At 42.9% G+C, this 14,207-nt stretch overlaps 1 protein-coding gene across 1 annotated transcript in view; it reads left to right on the forward strand.

Moving 5' to 3' along the window:
• Nucleotides 1-244: 244 nt before the first annotated feature.
• Nucleotides 245-14,207, forward strand: part of KIT (KIT proto-oncogene, receptor tyrosine kinase) — a 57,350-nt gene continuing 43,387 nt past the window's right edge. Inside the window, exon 1 of the mRNA XM_032686799.1 lies at nucleotides 245-329. Within this exon, the coding sequence (XP_032542690.1) occupies nucleotides 260-329 (70 nt within the window). The 5' untranslated portion in view covers nucleotides 245-259. The remainder of the gene's footprint in view (nucleotides 330-14,207) is intronic.

Raw genomic sequence — 14,207 nt, forward strand, 5'->3', positions numbered from 1 at the left:
TAAATCATTTTGTTCGGGGATCTCTATGTCGTGCCCAAACGAAGCAAACCGGGGCGCTCCCCTTACACCGGGGGGCGGGGGTAGCTGCTCACCTGCGCCCATCCCCGCGGTGCGGGGCGGGGGCGCGGGGCGGGCAGCGGGGCGGGGCCGGCTGTACTCGGCACCCTCCCGCGGGGGCTCGGGCATCTGTGCGCGCCGGGCGGTGCGAGCGGTAGCCGCACCGGGAGCGGGGGGTGGTGGTGGAGGCGGAGGCGGCGGCATGGAGGGCGCGAACCTCGTCCGGGAGCTGGCGCACGCCGCGCTGCTGCTGCTGAGTCTCTTCCCCGCAGGTGGGAGCCGCGGGCGCGGGGGGCGCGGAGCCCCGCGGGACCGGGGCCGGGGCCGGGGCGGGCGGCGGCGGGGAAAACTTCAGCGCTGGCGGCCCCTTCCAGCGGAGGTCGAGCGGCAGCCCACGGTGTGTCCAGCATCGCCCCGCGCTGCCCTTGCTGGACGCCCCGCCGGGGAAAAATAAAGTCCTTTGTTTGCTGTGCGCGGGTATCTGGGGCTAGGAGAGGGGCTGGCAGGGACCCCTCCACCCCCTTCCCCCGCCCCATCTCCTCCGCCGGGCTGTTTTGACAATAAACTATTCGGTGATCGGTACAAAATGTCCCCGCGGTTCAGTGCTCGTTGAACAATGGGCAGGAACGAGCCTCCTCCGTCAGGTGTCCAGCGCGCCCCGGCGGGGCGAAGCCTCCCCGGCGGGCTGACGGGCGAGGTGCGGCGCTCGCCGCGGGACGGGGCATCGGACCCGGTATGCTCTGGCACTGACGGACTATCGCGATGAAGGGGAGGGTGAGCGGTGCCGCTCAGGCCTTCGGGATGTCACCGGTGGTAAAACTTTGGTGTGTCGGAGGTTCCCTTCCACTCCTTGCTAAAAAGGGGGTTTACCTTCCTGACCTGACAGCCCTGGCGCACAGGGCTAGTGATTTTTAAATGCTGCATCTGACTGTAGCGCTGGGCAACTTTGCACATGGCTTTCGGAGTCACCGTGCAGCTGCTTGCCTGGTTTTGTAGGCTTATGAGGAGTTTGGCAGTGTCCAGGGCAAGGTGCTGTAAGGAGGTCGGTGCTGGACCCGTGGAGGAATTTGGCCCTGGGCATATAAGTCTGAAAGCAGATAACGTGGAAGGTTATTTTACTACTTATCTCAGAGCAAACTGAGGATCCAGGGAAGCGATGCACGGCGTTAGGTGTTTAACGTCTGCTGCCACCAGCAGAGAGGAGCCTTGCAGAGCACCCTGTGCGAGACAGTCAGGGAGGGCTCCGCCAGCCTCTGCCCATGCTGCTGGGAGCAAATACAACTAAAACATCAGGAACTAACTGTGGTGACAATTTATATTTCTTTTTGTAAGCAGTTTACTTAGGGATGTGAGGGAGTCACTCACTAATTTATGAATATTTTTGTTTGTAGTTTTGTTAAGGTAACTTCTTGTGTTTGCTCCCTTTTGTTCATTGATAATCTGAACGAGAAAGCGGTATCTGAAAATTTGGACTTTCCTATTAAGAAATATCCACATAGGGCTGCAAAATGCTAGTGCTGTGGCCACGGGGATTGGAAAGTCACCTACCAATGAGCTATTCCTAGAAAGAAATTTTAAAAATGTTGAAATTATCAATACCTGCCAACTTTCTTTACTTCGTTTATTTCTTGCCTGCACTTGAAGGTTATCTTTTATTGTATGGTTAGACTGTCCTTAAAGAGAGCTTGGGGAACAGGTCACACTGGCAGCATCTCCCAGAAGACAGAGATGCAAGTTCCAGAGTACTGGAGAGGTAAGGAGGGAACCTTTGTCATGATCCTTCCTGTTGTTCTGGATTCATACACTTAACCTGTGGGAGACTTCACCTCAGGGGTACATCAGACAAACTTGTGTAAACAAAAACACACCGTGTTGTAGGCAGAAATTACTTGCTGCTGCAAGAGACAGCTGTCTTTGGGTATGTATGCGTCTCATCTGCGTATCACACAGATGTGTGAGTGTATGAGTATTCCGGGCTAGTTTTGTGGTGCTGGAGGAGGTATCAGAGTGATGGCTCCTGTCCTTGCAACTGCCTAGGGAACATCAGAAGTGACAGGCAGGACAGAGCTAATCTGCTGTTCTGGATTGCTCTGGAGCTGGCATGATCCTAGGTTACTTTTGGGTTTGCCTCAGTGCAGACACTTGGCCAGGATAATCTCCCACATTCCCTATTGAGACCTATCCTGTTTATCAGTATACACATTTATATTAAGTATTTTTCTTTGGCTGTTGGTCAAGAGCTTCTTCCTTTGGTTGCAGACAGGGAAGGAGGATGTAGAAAACAGAGCTTAACATAGCTTCTCAAAGGGTAAACCATTCATCTCTTCTGTCCATAGCCCTTTTCTACTTTTTGTTTTTCTTGCATCCTAACATATGCTTCCACACTTCCTTCCATTTGGGAATTGCCTAATCCTCATTTTGATGCAATATTCTGGAATGACCTTTTGTCTGCCTCTTCTGTCCTCTCTCAGGGCTTGCCCTGTCCCCCACTGCCCAGTACTCTTACAGAGTCTCTGGCATTTCCATCCTGTGGTCATGGAAGACCGAGCCTGGTTCCTTTCAGCATCTATCAGTGCAACCTTTTTTTTTCAGTCAGCTACAGAGTAATAGGAGACTCTCCCTGTGCCCAGAGGGAAGAATGTTTGTGTGATGCTTCCTGCTACCTGTCAGCCATGAGAGAGGAGGCTTGAAGGAGGAAGATTGAATCTGATGAGGATTCTGATTGCTTTCACTCAATCATTGCCTTGACCCCCCTCAAGCCATCTGAGTATCCTGCCCTCCCTACTCCCTTGTTTCCGTTTCTGCTCTCTCCTCCTTTTCCACCCTCCCTCATGGAAGTGCAGATTCTCCTGTACAGAAATGTAGCCCAAGGCCACTGCCAGGAGAGGAATGGGAATGTCAAAGATTGCTCAATATTCAACTCTTTTTCCTGCGTTACAACTGGGAACCCTCTGCCAGCAAGTGCGTAAGTGATTTTTGTTCAGGCTTTATAATAAAGAATGTGACAAATTTGGCAAGAAGTGAGACTCCCATTTGCATCCTGTTTAAATACCATTCATAGAGACTGGAGGCATTTCCATGTGCTTATTTTGCCAGAGAGAGCCTCTTGTCAACAGATGACAGCAGCTGTAGTACTGTTAAGTTTTACTGGCTCTCCGTGGGTTTTCCATCCTGCTTCAGCTCTCCCAGAAATCTCTCACTGATTGTCCAAACAGTAATGCTTCTTTGCAGGTGCCTGAATTAATCACAGGATCCTGTGTCACCTCTAGAAGGGATATGCTGCACCAGGGCACAGGTGGAATTGGAAGGGATATGTCTTTAGCACATGTAAACACAAGCTAGGACAGGTCTTGGGAGGAACATCTGAGTCATATTCAAGTCAGTAGGAGGTCCTTGTAGTGTAATTTGTCCTTTTCATTCTCTGGTCTGTTCTGAGAGACTCTAATGATACGTTTATAGTCTTTTGATTTCAGTCTGAACTATAATTTGGATTGTGTGAGCTATCAGAAAGATTTTTAAGGCATATCTGGAGATGTCAAACTAAATACCAAATACTAGACATTTGTAGTTTGAAGGAAAGCTGCTTTCTAGACTGAACAGTAAACACCCTGGTGTATTCTGAAGGTAAGGAATAACAAATTCTGGATAAAAAGAGAACGACACAGCATCAAAGAGTTTCAACAACATACATGTTTATCTACAATACACAACGACTGATATAATCTCATCAGTTTTGTAGAAGAGAGGCAGTAATTGCTCAAGGTTAAGCCGCTTCTCAACTTTTTTTCTCTGTCCACAAAGATGAATGCCTTTGCAGAGATCAAGTGTTGCACATTGTCTTGCTGTATGGTTGTGACACATGATTTTACAGATGTTGTTTTCTTTTTCATCTAGTACAAACATCTTCCAGGATTTTGACTCATTTCCTTAAGTCTCTTTCAGCTGTTCAGAGAATGGCTAGAGGAAATGAGGTCTGATATCCTAATGCATTATATTTACTGTAAGCACCCTCTCACTTTAAGTATAAAACTTTGGTTTTTAAAAATTTCTGAATGTCTTTCTGACTACTCCCCACTCCCCTTGCTGATGTTTGTGTCCTTTAGAAACTTATCTTCCCTGGTTGAGACTTTTCAGCCATAACAGGGCTTAAGGTGTTCATTGTAACCTTAGGCAGGAGAGAAGAGCTGATGGTAAAGGCATCTAGTAAAAGTGGTGAATTTCACACTGAATTTCAGTGTGTTACATATTTTGCACATTTATTAAAAAAATCTGAAGAGAATGTACATAGAAATTACCAGACCTTGAAATGAAAGGAATTTTAAAATTACTACTATTCTTCTATATTGTTTTACTGCAGAAGCATTGTGCTTGGCTTTTTCAGTGACTTTTAGGAAACCAGAAGGGTTTTTTCCAACAGGACCCTCTTTGACAATGAATCCTACAAACAGTCATAAATGAACGTAGTTTTATGTGTGTTAGCAGTCTCCTTGGCTGGTTGCCAAACCTAATGACAACTGAAGTGTATTGTTTGTCCACTGGCCAAGATTGCTGCCGTTAGTGATAAAAGCGTAAGGAGAGTGTAAATATCTGTGTTTGAAGGGAGATTGTGACTCCTATTTTCTAGGGTATACCAATTAGAAAGCACAGTAAATGTTATTCTCTCAGTGGATTTACTCTAGGGGATTATATTGATTTATTCTGAAAACATAAGTTTTCAGATTTAATGGATTTTTAATGATATTTTCGTGGGGGTTTGAAAAATCGGGCCAGAGTAAACCCATGACAATTTTTCATGGCCAAAGAATTTTTTTTTTATTATTTTTTTTAACAGCGCAGCTCTTGGCTTTAACAGCAAACAGGCATGTAAATAACAGAAAAGGTTCTAATGTTGCTACTACGCTACGCAACTCCTGGGATGCTCCATGTGGATCCTGGAAATTAAACTAAAATGAAGCATCACTGAAAAACATGAGCTACAGGGTTTTTTGTCACTGGGAGTGGGGAGCGTGGGGGGTGTGCTGACCGCATTAAATGTCTATAATTTTAAATGCCATCTTGACAGTTGAATCTGTGATCACATAACACGATCATTAAATATTTGATACGGAAAAGAATTCTCTGGTCAACTAGGCACTGACAGTTGTAAATCTAAGGAGGATGCACAGTCTGATTTAAGTTAATAAGAGATGAAAACTGGCAGGGAAATGCAAAAATCAGAGAGATGCATCTCTTACATGTTCTTTGGGAGCCTGGCAAATGCCAGGTTAGTCTTACATCTCCTTTCTTTTCCCATCAGTAATTGTTTTAAGCTAAGCAGTGTTCCTCTGCTTATGCTGGATGAACATATTCCTCATGAGGGATCAGAGAACTGGAGCGCCTCTCCTATGAAGACAGGCTGAGGGAGTTGGGGTTGTTCAGCCTGGAGAAGAGAAGGCTTCCACTACCAAAAGGGGCCCCTACAAGAAAGCTGGAGGGAGACTTTTTACAAAAGCACATAGTGGTACACCGGGGGGTAATGGCTTTAAACTGAAAGGGGGGAGGTTTAGATTAGGTGTTATGAAGAAGTTCTTTCCTGTGAGGGTGGTGAGATGCAGGACCAGGATACCCAAAGATCCATCCAACCTGGCCTTGAACACTTCCAGTGATGGGGCATCCACAACTTCTCTGGGTAACATAGTCTAATGGAAGGTGTTCCTGCCCACGGCAAGGGGTTGGAACTAGATGATCTTTAAGGTCCCTTCTAACCCAAACCAATCTATGATTCTATGACATGGAGTGGACTTCTTTTACAGAAAGGCTTTGTGCAAAAGTCACACAGGAAAAAGAAATCAAGCTTTTTGGTTATAACCTGTCATTCAGAGCTTGCATGCTTTGAAGGGGGAGGAAACATCTCAGTGAGCTGGGTAATAGAAATATTTTGGATGTTCACATACCTAGACTGTTCAGAACTGACTAGATTCCTGCTGAAGGATATCATGAGATTTAAAACTTGCTCGTGGCTCTCTTAATCTGTTTTTTGTTCAGGGCTTAATGGCAGCAGTTATGTCACATGTCGAAGGATTTGTCCACAGCCCTCAGGACTGGAAACCTCACTCTTTGATGAATGAAATCTGGCTTTATCATGCATTCACCTGCCTCCTGCAGCCAGGTTTCTAAGAGACACGGCAAGTCTTGGGAAGCTCCCACAGAACTGTAGGAGTAAGGCTGGAGGAGACCTGCAGAGATCTGGTCTATCCCCTGCTCTTCCCTGCAGTAAAACAGAGCATGTAGACTTTGTCTAACCTGCTGTAAGGCAGACTTGTGGTGCAGAGTCTACCACGCATTTTTTCCAGCACATAGTTGTTAAAGGTCAAAAGCTTCTTCCAATACCTAACCTTATCTCCCTTGCTGGTTGCTTAAGTGCATCCTTTTTTTCCCCCCCTGTCTATTGGATAGAATGAACTTCTGATCACTGTGCTATTTATAATAATATTTTACATGTTGACAATATAACACCGTTGACTTCGCTTTTCTGTGATAAACCTTTTCTAGTGTTTTCTTTTAGTGTATCTTTTGTATCTCCTTGTCCTCTTCTTGTTAGTCCTCTCCGACTGTTTTCATTTCCTCCAGATACAATGTGTAAAATTCATATCTGACTGCACATGAGAAATATAGTTACCACTTCAATAAAAGTTACCTCCCCTGTACTACGTGCTCCAATTTGATTCAAAGCATTGTAAATCTGATTTTAATCATGATTTAAATCAACCAACAGTAAGCCTCGTTTTAACTGTTTTGCATTTGTACTTAATCATTTTGTAAAGAAAGCTTTAACCTCTTTTATTACCATTGAGATAGTTTTAATTAAATATAGCCTTTGCAGTTAATGTTACACTTTGATTAATCAATGTGCCTGTATTTAAGCAATTATGTATCTTGTTATATATACACTCATTCTTCATGTGTATGTTTTAGTATGAAAATAGAAAGTATTGACATTTCTTGTATTAGATAATTGATTTTTACTGATGATATGCATCGATTACAATGAAGGAAACAAGAATTCTGAAATGTTCTTCCGTTAGATAAATAGTACCACATAGAAGCCAGCCAATTCAGAAGAAGAAACTCATTGAGAAATGTTTTGAAATAAAGAATTAACATCTGAAAGGCCTATCTGTAGTCAAAACTGGTGGTTTTGAATCACTATACTACAGAAATTTTAGAACTAGTCCATCTCATCCTCTGTTTATTCTTAGAATGGTAATGGAAGGAAACATTCATGAGGTTTTCTTAACTCCTGATCAGTAGCTCCCCTTTGAGTGGTCTAGTTGCTTAATTAAGTGGTACTGAATGAACTGAAATAAAGAAAATATTTTCTCTGCACCTGCTAGGAAACTCCAGATGTAAAAGGCTGGTTTATCACTCCCTATAGGTGCTCAGTGACTGAATTCCATGAATCCAGTAGTTTGATTATCTTTAAAATGTTGGCAGCAAGTATAACTTGAATAATTTTTTCTTTTATTTTTTTAAATGATAAGAGGAGCTGTAAGTTTAAATTTATGTATTTTCAGAATCACTGTTGAATATTTTTCCCTTTTAAAAGGAAAATGTGCATTATAAAAATGCTATATTTTTACTTTTAATGTAATATTAAATTAAATATGTGGTTTAATAGTGTGTTTTTACCTGAAGTGGTTCTGTTTGTAGGATTTGTATGCAATTCTGCTCTAGGACCTGATACTGAGGCATTTATTTTCTGCTGCTCAGTGACTGATGGATTCTCTATTTTTGCTACCTCTTTGTTTGCTACTTTGTATGACATGGAAGTGATTTTTATGCCTGGATGAGCATAACTTTTTAACTTTGAAAAGAAATTATGTTATCTTCTACAAAATAAAAACTTTGTCCCAATAGTGTTCATTGTAACACAAGCTGTTGAAGTTTCCTATTCCATAGTATGTCTAACTTCCAGGTATTATACATAAAATTGCTGACTTTGCAGTAGTGCTAATATTATCATCCCTAGGATTTGAGGTATGCAGCACAATAAAAGAGGTCAAATGGAAGGAGCAGAAGTAAACCCTGTATTTCTGGTCTCCTTCCATAGTCTAGATACATTCAGAAGTGATGCTGAAATGGGATTCCCTGCTTAGGCAGGTACTCAGGCTGCACCCAGTGCAACGTCCTCTGCGTATCTCTCCTGGAATAGGAGGAAGGACCACTTTTCAATAAGCAGCTAGCTATATATATGCCATGTATATGCAGTTTGTGATAGGGCTTATAAAAAAAAAATAGAAACTTAATACAATTTAAAATACAATTTAAAAGCAAAAACTACAAGTGGGAATTCTGCTGACATTGGAGATGAAGTTCAGTAGCTGAGTTCTACATCTCCTTGCCAGAAGACTGGGGAAATGAAATGGATTGTCAGAAATATACCCAGGTCTCGGTATTTAAGACATTTCTAAGACAAAATCAGTGACAGATGTTTCTGGGTGTTAGTGTGATGTCTGAGGTGAGATTTTTCATCCGAGGAGGTTTTGAAGATCATGCCAAAGATTCCTCCAGAAGATGTCCTAGTCACAGTTTCAGAAGGCACGTACAAAGATGCTTCCCTAATACTGGGTACCTCATTAAAAAAATGTTTGCTTGTTTTGGTATGTGTTGTCTGTAAAACAGCACTTTTACAAGAATTTTTTACCAACATCTTAGTTAGTGGGAAAGTTTGTGCATTAGTCAGACAAAGGAAATCTAACTTATTGCAGGCTTATTGGAAATCTCTGGATAGATACACTTAATTTATATGGGAAAATATGGAAATATTCTAAAACCTGCTTCCTACAGAGACACATGTGGCTGTATGACATGTGATGCAATGACTTGTATTTCAGTAATGGAACTATATAAATACTGCATCTTATTACTAAACCCAATATTTTTTCCATTAATTTGTCATTTTTTTTCAGTGAAAAGAGAATACAAAGTATTATGAATATAAGGTAGCTGTGTCTTTTCTACAAAATTTGGTGAATGTGTTTGTTAATCTGGCAGTCATTTTTATTCTGTAATCTTCTAGGAAAATGTACAGAGCTAAATATCTAGAGAAAGTAAAAAGCAGTGCTCCTCTGTGTGGTATTTAATGTGGTCCATCATACAAGCAATGATAATATAATTATGCAATTATTGGTATATTTTCCCCTCTGGAGGCCTTATGTAGATGATTACCAGTGCACCTTTTAATGAAATTGCTACAATTCAGTAAAAATGCTGCCAAGACTTGAAATAATTAGAATTTGCCTTGCCAGAAGTCTTACATCTCCTTCCTCAGTTGAGCCTTTTCCAACTAAGCATTAATTCAGATTGCAAAACGATTCACTGTTCTCCAGTTTTCTCATTTCTCTTCATTAAAACTACCTTTCACTGCTTTTCAGAAAACATGCTTTTGAGCCCCTGTTGCTCATTACAAGGAACATTCGTTCAAAATGGAAGTTGAAAGATGCTGCACCTTTTAATGAAAATGTCAGCAAAGAGAAGTGAGAAGAAAGAACCGTTCAAGGAATAGATGGGGCGCACGACAGCTGAATATGAATACACTATGCATTAGGGTGCTTCTTCATTCCTTCTAATCCTTCTCCACACTTAGTTTATAATTTGTTTATTTATGTGTCTAGTAGCTGACAAAACTAACTGTGGGAACAGCTGGTTAGTAAGTAATTTTGGAATTTAAAGGAAGGCAATAATTCAGTAGAAGTAGAGATCAGTCTAAATGTATAAATCTCAATATTGACAAGTGTTGTGGAAAACAATTGCTCTTTTTTTTTTGCAAATCCTGCTTCTGTATATTTAGCTGTCCCGTATTTCTCTTTGAATAAGAATTATCAGGTAGTTGTTTTAAGCATAGGCCATTCAAGTTAAAAAAAAACATGGGTCAGTCATGCTTTGGATTCAGTTTTGTTCATTAGTACATTGCCTGTAGATTCCTTCAGTGGTGGGAAGTTTAGGTATGAGACACCACAGTGCATCAGTGGGGTATAATAAAATTAATCATATAGAATAGGTTGTAGCTCATGACTTCAAGATAAGAGACTGAACTGCTGTGGTGCATATGGTGCTCCTTCAAAAAACAAGCCTCAAAACAACAGAAAAAGCCCCAAAGCCATGACTTCTCAGAAAAAGAGGATTCAGGAAAGTATCATACTCAGCCTTGGAAAGGAAGATGGTGTTTGATCCTGCTGTGGCCATTCAGTATTGTGCTAAACTCGAATTATATTATATTCTGTGTCTGCCTTTTACGAATTCCTCTATTAGCAGAGTGAGGAATGCCTGCAGAAAGGGCAACCTGCTCGGCAGGCAGGAAGAGTAGACTGTTTCCATGGCTGGAGTTTCCTCATGCCAGCAAGGGAAAACAAAACGAGTGGGGAAAAGGAAGCTACATCTCTGTCTCCGGAAGGTGCAGTTGCTTTTCCCCAGCCCCCTGCCTTGGTGGTGTTGCACTTACATGGACAGGGCAGCTCTCACGCGGTTTTGGAAGTCATGTGCAGAATCTGCTCTGCTAAGCCTGCTTCCAAAGTACAGAAGCAAAGTATTCCTAGCTACATCACTAATTGCTGTGGCAAGATGCCCTCCAGGAGGATGTGCTGGCTTCTACCCACAAACAAAGGATCAGCCCAAGTGCCCATGCTTATCCTGCCTGAAGATCCTGTGAGTGTCTCTCTTGGAGAGTGAGATGTGCGGGGGCTGGAGAGCTGGCTGGATTTGTCTTCTTGCCACCTGTCTCTGATGCTGGCTCTTTCTGATTCACCATATCTCATTCAGAGGGCTGCATAACTTCTCTTCAGGTGTAGCTGGGTGTCGGCTCAGTCACCTGAGTTGCTTTCTCTGAAAGGGGTAAGCACCAAGTGCCTTTTACTTGTTCTGTGGAGTGCCCTCCCAGGGCATGAATTGTTTCTTGAGGGAGGTCCATGTAGGAGCAATCCCAAACTGGGAAGCTGAAAGCTTACTGTGGGGCATCACTGCAAAGGGGGACGTCTCACAGCCACAGCCATGGTCTGGCTGCCTCCGGTTCTCCACGCTCATGCCTCCACAGATGATAAAGACAACTATTGTTCTAGCCTCCTACCACTTCCTCTCTCAGGTTTGCCATGAGTTGGAATCAGCTGGCTGGTTCCACACTTGCTCTTTATGTTGGAAGTTCCCTGTTTTGCCTTGATGCTGCTTGCAGATGGAGGGAGATTGGCTGTGCCTTTGAGTGCTGGGCTGGCGAGCTCCTGCCTTCTGCCCTCTACAGTGCCCTTCCTCTGCCCCCTTTCCTTTCAGAGTGTGGGGACAGGCAAGGCTGGATGAGAAGACAGGGGTTGCCCTCATGCAGCTGGTTAAAAATCAAAGCCCCCATTAATCCTCTCCCCTGGTTTTCTGCTTAGTAACATATAAGCACCCAGAATACAAAACGTCAGAACAAGCACAAGCTCATGAGCTTGGTGTTTCTGCTTGGGAAAGACAGCATTGAAGAGTCTGTTGGTCAGCAGATAGCACTGGCCCTGTTAGATGGGTTAGAAACAAACTGGTCGGTTCTGCAGGGAAGCCTAATCAGCTTAGACTCTTAAATATGTGTCTGGTGACAGTTATTTTTTGGTCTCTGAAATGAAGCTGGGGCAGAGGAGATGGTCAGCATTTTGTCAGCAAAGATTTGTGTCATTCATATATGTTGAGAGTCTGTGACACTTGTAGGGACAATCATGTCTTTGGTTTTTTTTGGACTATGTCTTTGAGGAAGACACTAGCATGGGTGTTGGCATGGATGGCTTCTTTTGCAAAGTAAGAGCCTGTACTACTATCTACCTTTTCCCCCTCAGCCTGGCTGAAATGGGTTCTGATGTAGCTTTCAGATCAAATCATTTAAAATTGACATTTGCCATTGCTAAACTTTTCATCTAGCATAAGGGAGAGTGTCTGTTTAGTGAAGTGGAACAAAACAAGTAAGCATATGATAGCATCTCTGCTTTGAAAAATCTGGGAGATTTTATACATCAGACTAAATTCAAGTTGTTTCAGTGCAATTAACATGCAAGTTTGATGCTTTATTTTTTTCCTTGGGGCATGAAATGACAGGACAAAGAAAATATAGTTGAAAGGGTTTTACATTCATGTCCATCATAGCATATGTCAAGTGTCTTAGTGGCTTTAAGAAATAAGAGGCAGAGTTGGAAGGGCGATAGTCTTCAATTAGACACGTATATAAATACTATAGAGAAGAATGAGCAGGCTTCTGGCTAGAACCTCTGCACTTGTGTAAAAGAGATATTTTTGCTTCTGCTCTTCTTTCAGACCTGCAGGGGACTTTTGGGTCTGAAAATATGTTTATTTTTTCTAAGATGTTTGGGTATGCTGAAAGGGAATATTACCTCCCTGCAAGCCATGTCTTGCTGATATCCCCGGACCCTTGCATCTACAACAGTGCTACTACTTTAACTGATAATGCATATCTCTTGTTTCTGCTCTCTTATGTTGTTGTAGATGAGAAACCGCGGTGAGGGAGGTCTGTGTGATAGCCTTTGAAATGAACCCAGTGCTCAGAATGCATAGGCACTCTCCAGTTGTATCTAATCCCCACAATCTTACACAAAAGTTGCGGACATTTTGTCACTTGAAGTTTAGCTTCTCTGTGCGTTTATCATAGAAAAACATTAACTGCTTTAGAAATCATGGTCAGGATCAGGTCACAGCCAGGTCATAGCTTTCGTTGTGCGGTGTTTGTACAGCTTACATGATGATGACTGTGGGGGTTATGGCAACTGCAAGGGGAAAAGGCAGAAACTCAGAAGAGACTGCCATGCCCTTACAATGTGTCCCAGCCCTGGGGGAGGCAGGGCAAAGGATTTGCTCTCACTGAGCAGCAATGAACCTGTTGTCAGGGCGCTGCCAGTCCCATAGGCTTGGCAGAGAGGCTGGTACAGGATGTGAGCAGTTTGTGGCTGTACTGTGAAGCTGTGCTGTGCCTCTATCTTGGGAGATATTTGAGGTGAGTTTAATGTGGATGGGGGTGGGATAAGGCACAGGGGTTTTTGTTTTGTTTTATTTTTCTCTGGAAGCTTGTGTTATAGAGCTGCCACAAACTTCTTGTTCCTTTTAATGTTTAGATAAGACTTGAAAGAGGAAGCTGCCACAGAGGGACTAACATGTTGGCTTAAGGTTGTGCAGGAAATCTGTGGCAGAGGTGGGAATAAAATCCACAGTGCTCGACTCTTCATCTTATTCCATGGCAGTCCCACATCCTTTGTTTGCTTGGCAGCTGGAGATGGTTTCCAGTTGCTTGTGAGTATGATGTGGACTTGCACTTGATGTGCTTTTCCGTGCTACGGCAGTGTTGTGCTGAGGCCGAAAAGCTCCAACATAAACCATGTTTTTTCCCCAGGATGGTGCACTCCTTAGTCAGAGCTTTTTTTGTTTGTACATCCCTTAATTGTTACAGGAACATTCTGCTGTCCTTAATCATATCCCTGCAATTTGACCTGCATTTCCTATCAGTATTATATAGAGCTGTTTGATTTTCTAATTCCTTGAGTCTGGTTTTCCAGATGTTCCTTCTGCATGCAGAAATCACAACTGCTGTACTCCCCCTCTTTCCTCCCTCTCCCTTCATTTTTAGGGCTCAGAGAGCGGCTTGTAATATATTCATATATTCTTTTTTTTGGTTACACAGCCTTGTTCACAAGTGATCCCAGCATTGTAGTTTTTAACTCAAATTTGTTATATTACAGGGAGAAGCTAGAGTGGTGGAAGTGAATCTTTTCAGCAGTAGGACACGAAATGAGTACATCCAAAATAGATTTTGGGCTATCCAACTCTGAGCTTGGCAATTTGTGTGGTTTTTCAAAAATTGTTAATTATGAAATATTTTCCTTTTTCAGCTTATTTTTGTTAGCATATAATAACTACACCTGCAAGTTGCCCTTGAAGACAACTCTAGTGGGTCCTCTAGAGCCCCAGTGTGATACTCTGGCTATGCAGTGTATGGGGAATGTTGGATGTTTTGCAGTGGGATCCACAGTCTATGATTGACAGTGGGATCACAGAACCCACTTGAGTCCACAGGAACCATGTGGGCAGAAGATGGGTTTCCTCTCTTCTCCTCGTCCTGAGTTGTTCCCGTGGTCAGGTGTCCCCCTCAC

This window comes from Chiroxiphia lanceolata, chromosome 4, assembly GCF_009829145.1.
Source record: "Chiroxiphia lanceolata isolate bChiLan1 chromosome 4, bChiLan1.pri, whole genome shotgun sequence".
NCBI lineage: Eukaryota > Metazoa > Chordata > Aves > Passeriformes > Pipridae > Chiroxiphia > Chiroxiphia lanceolata.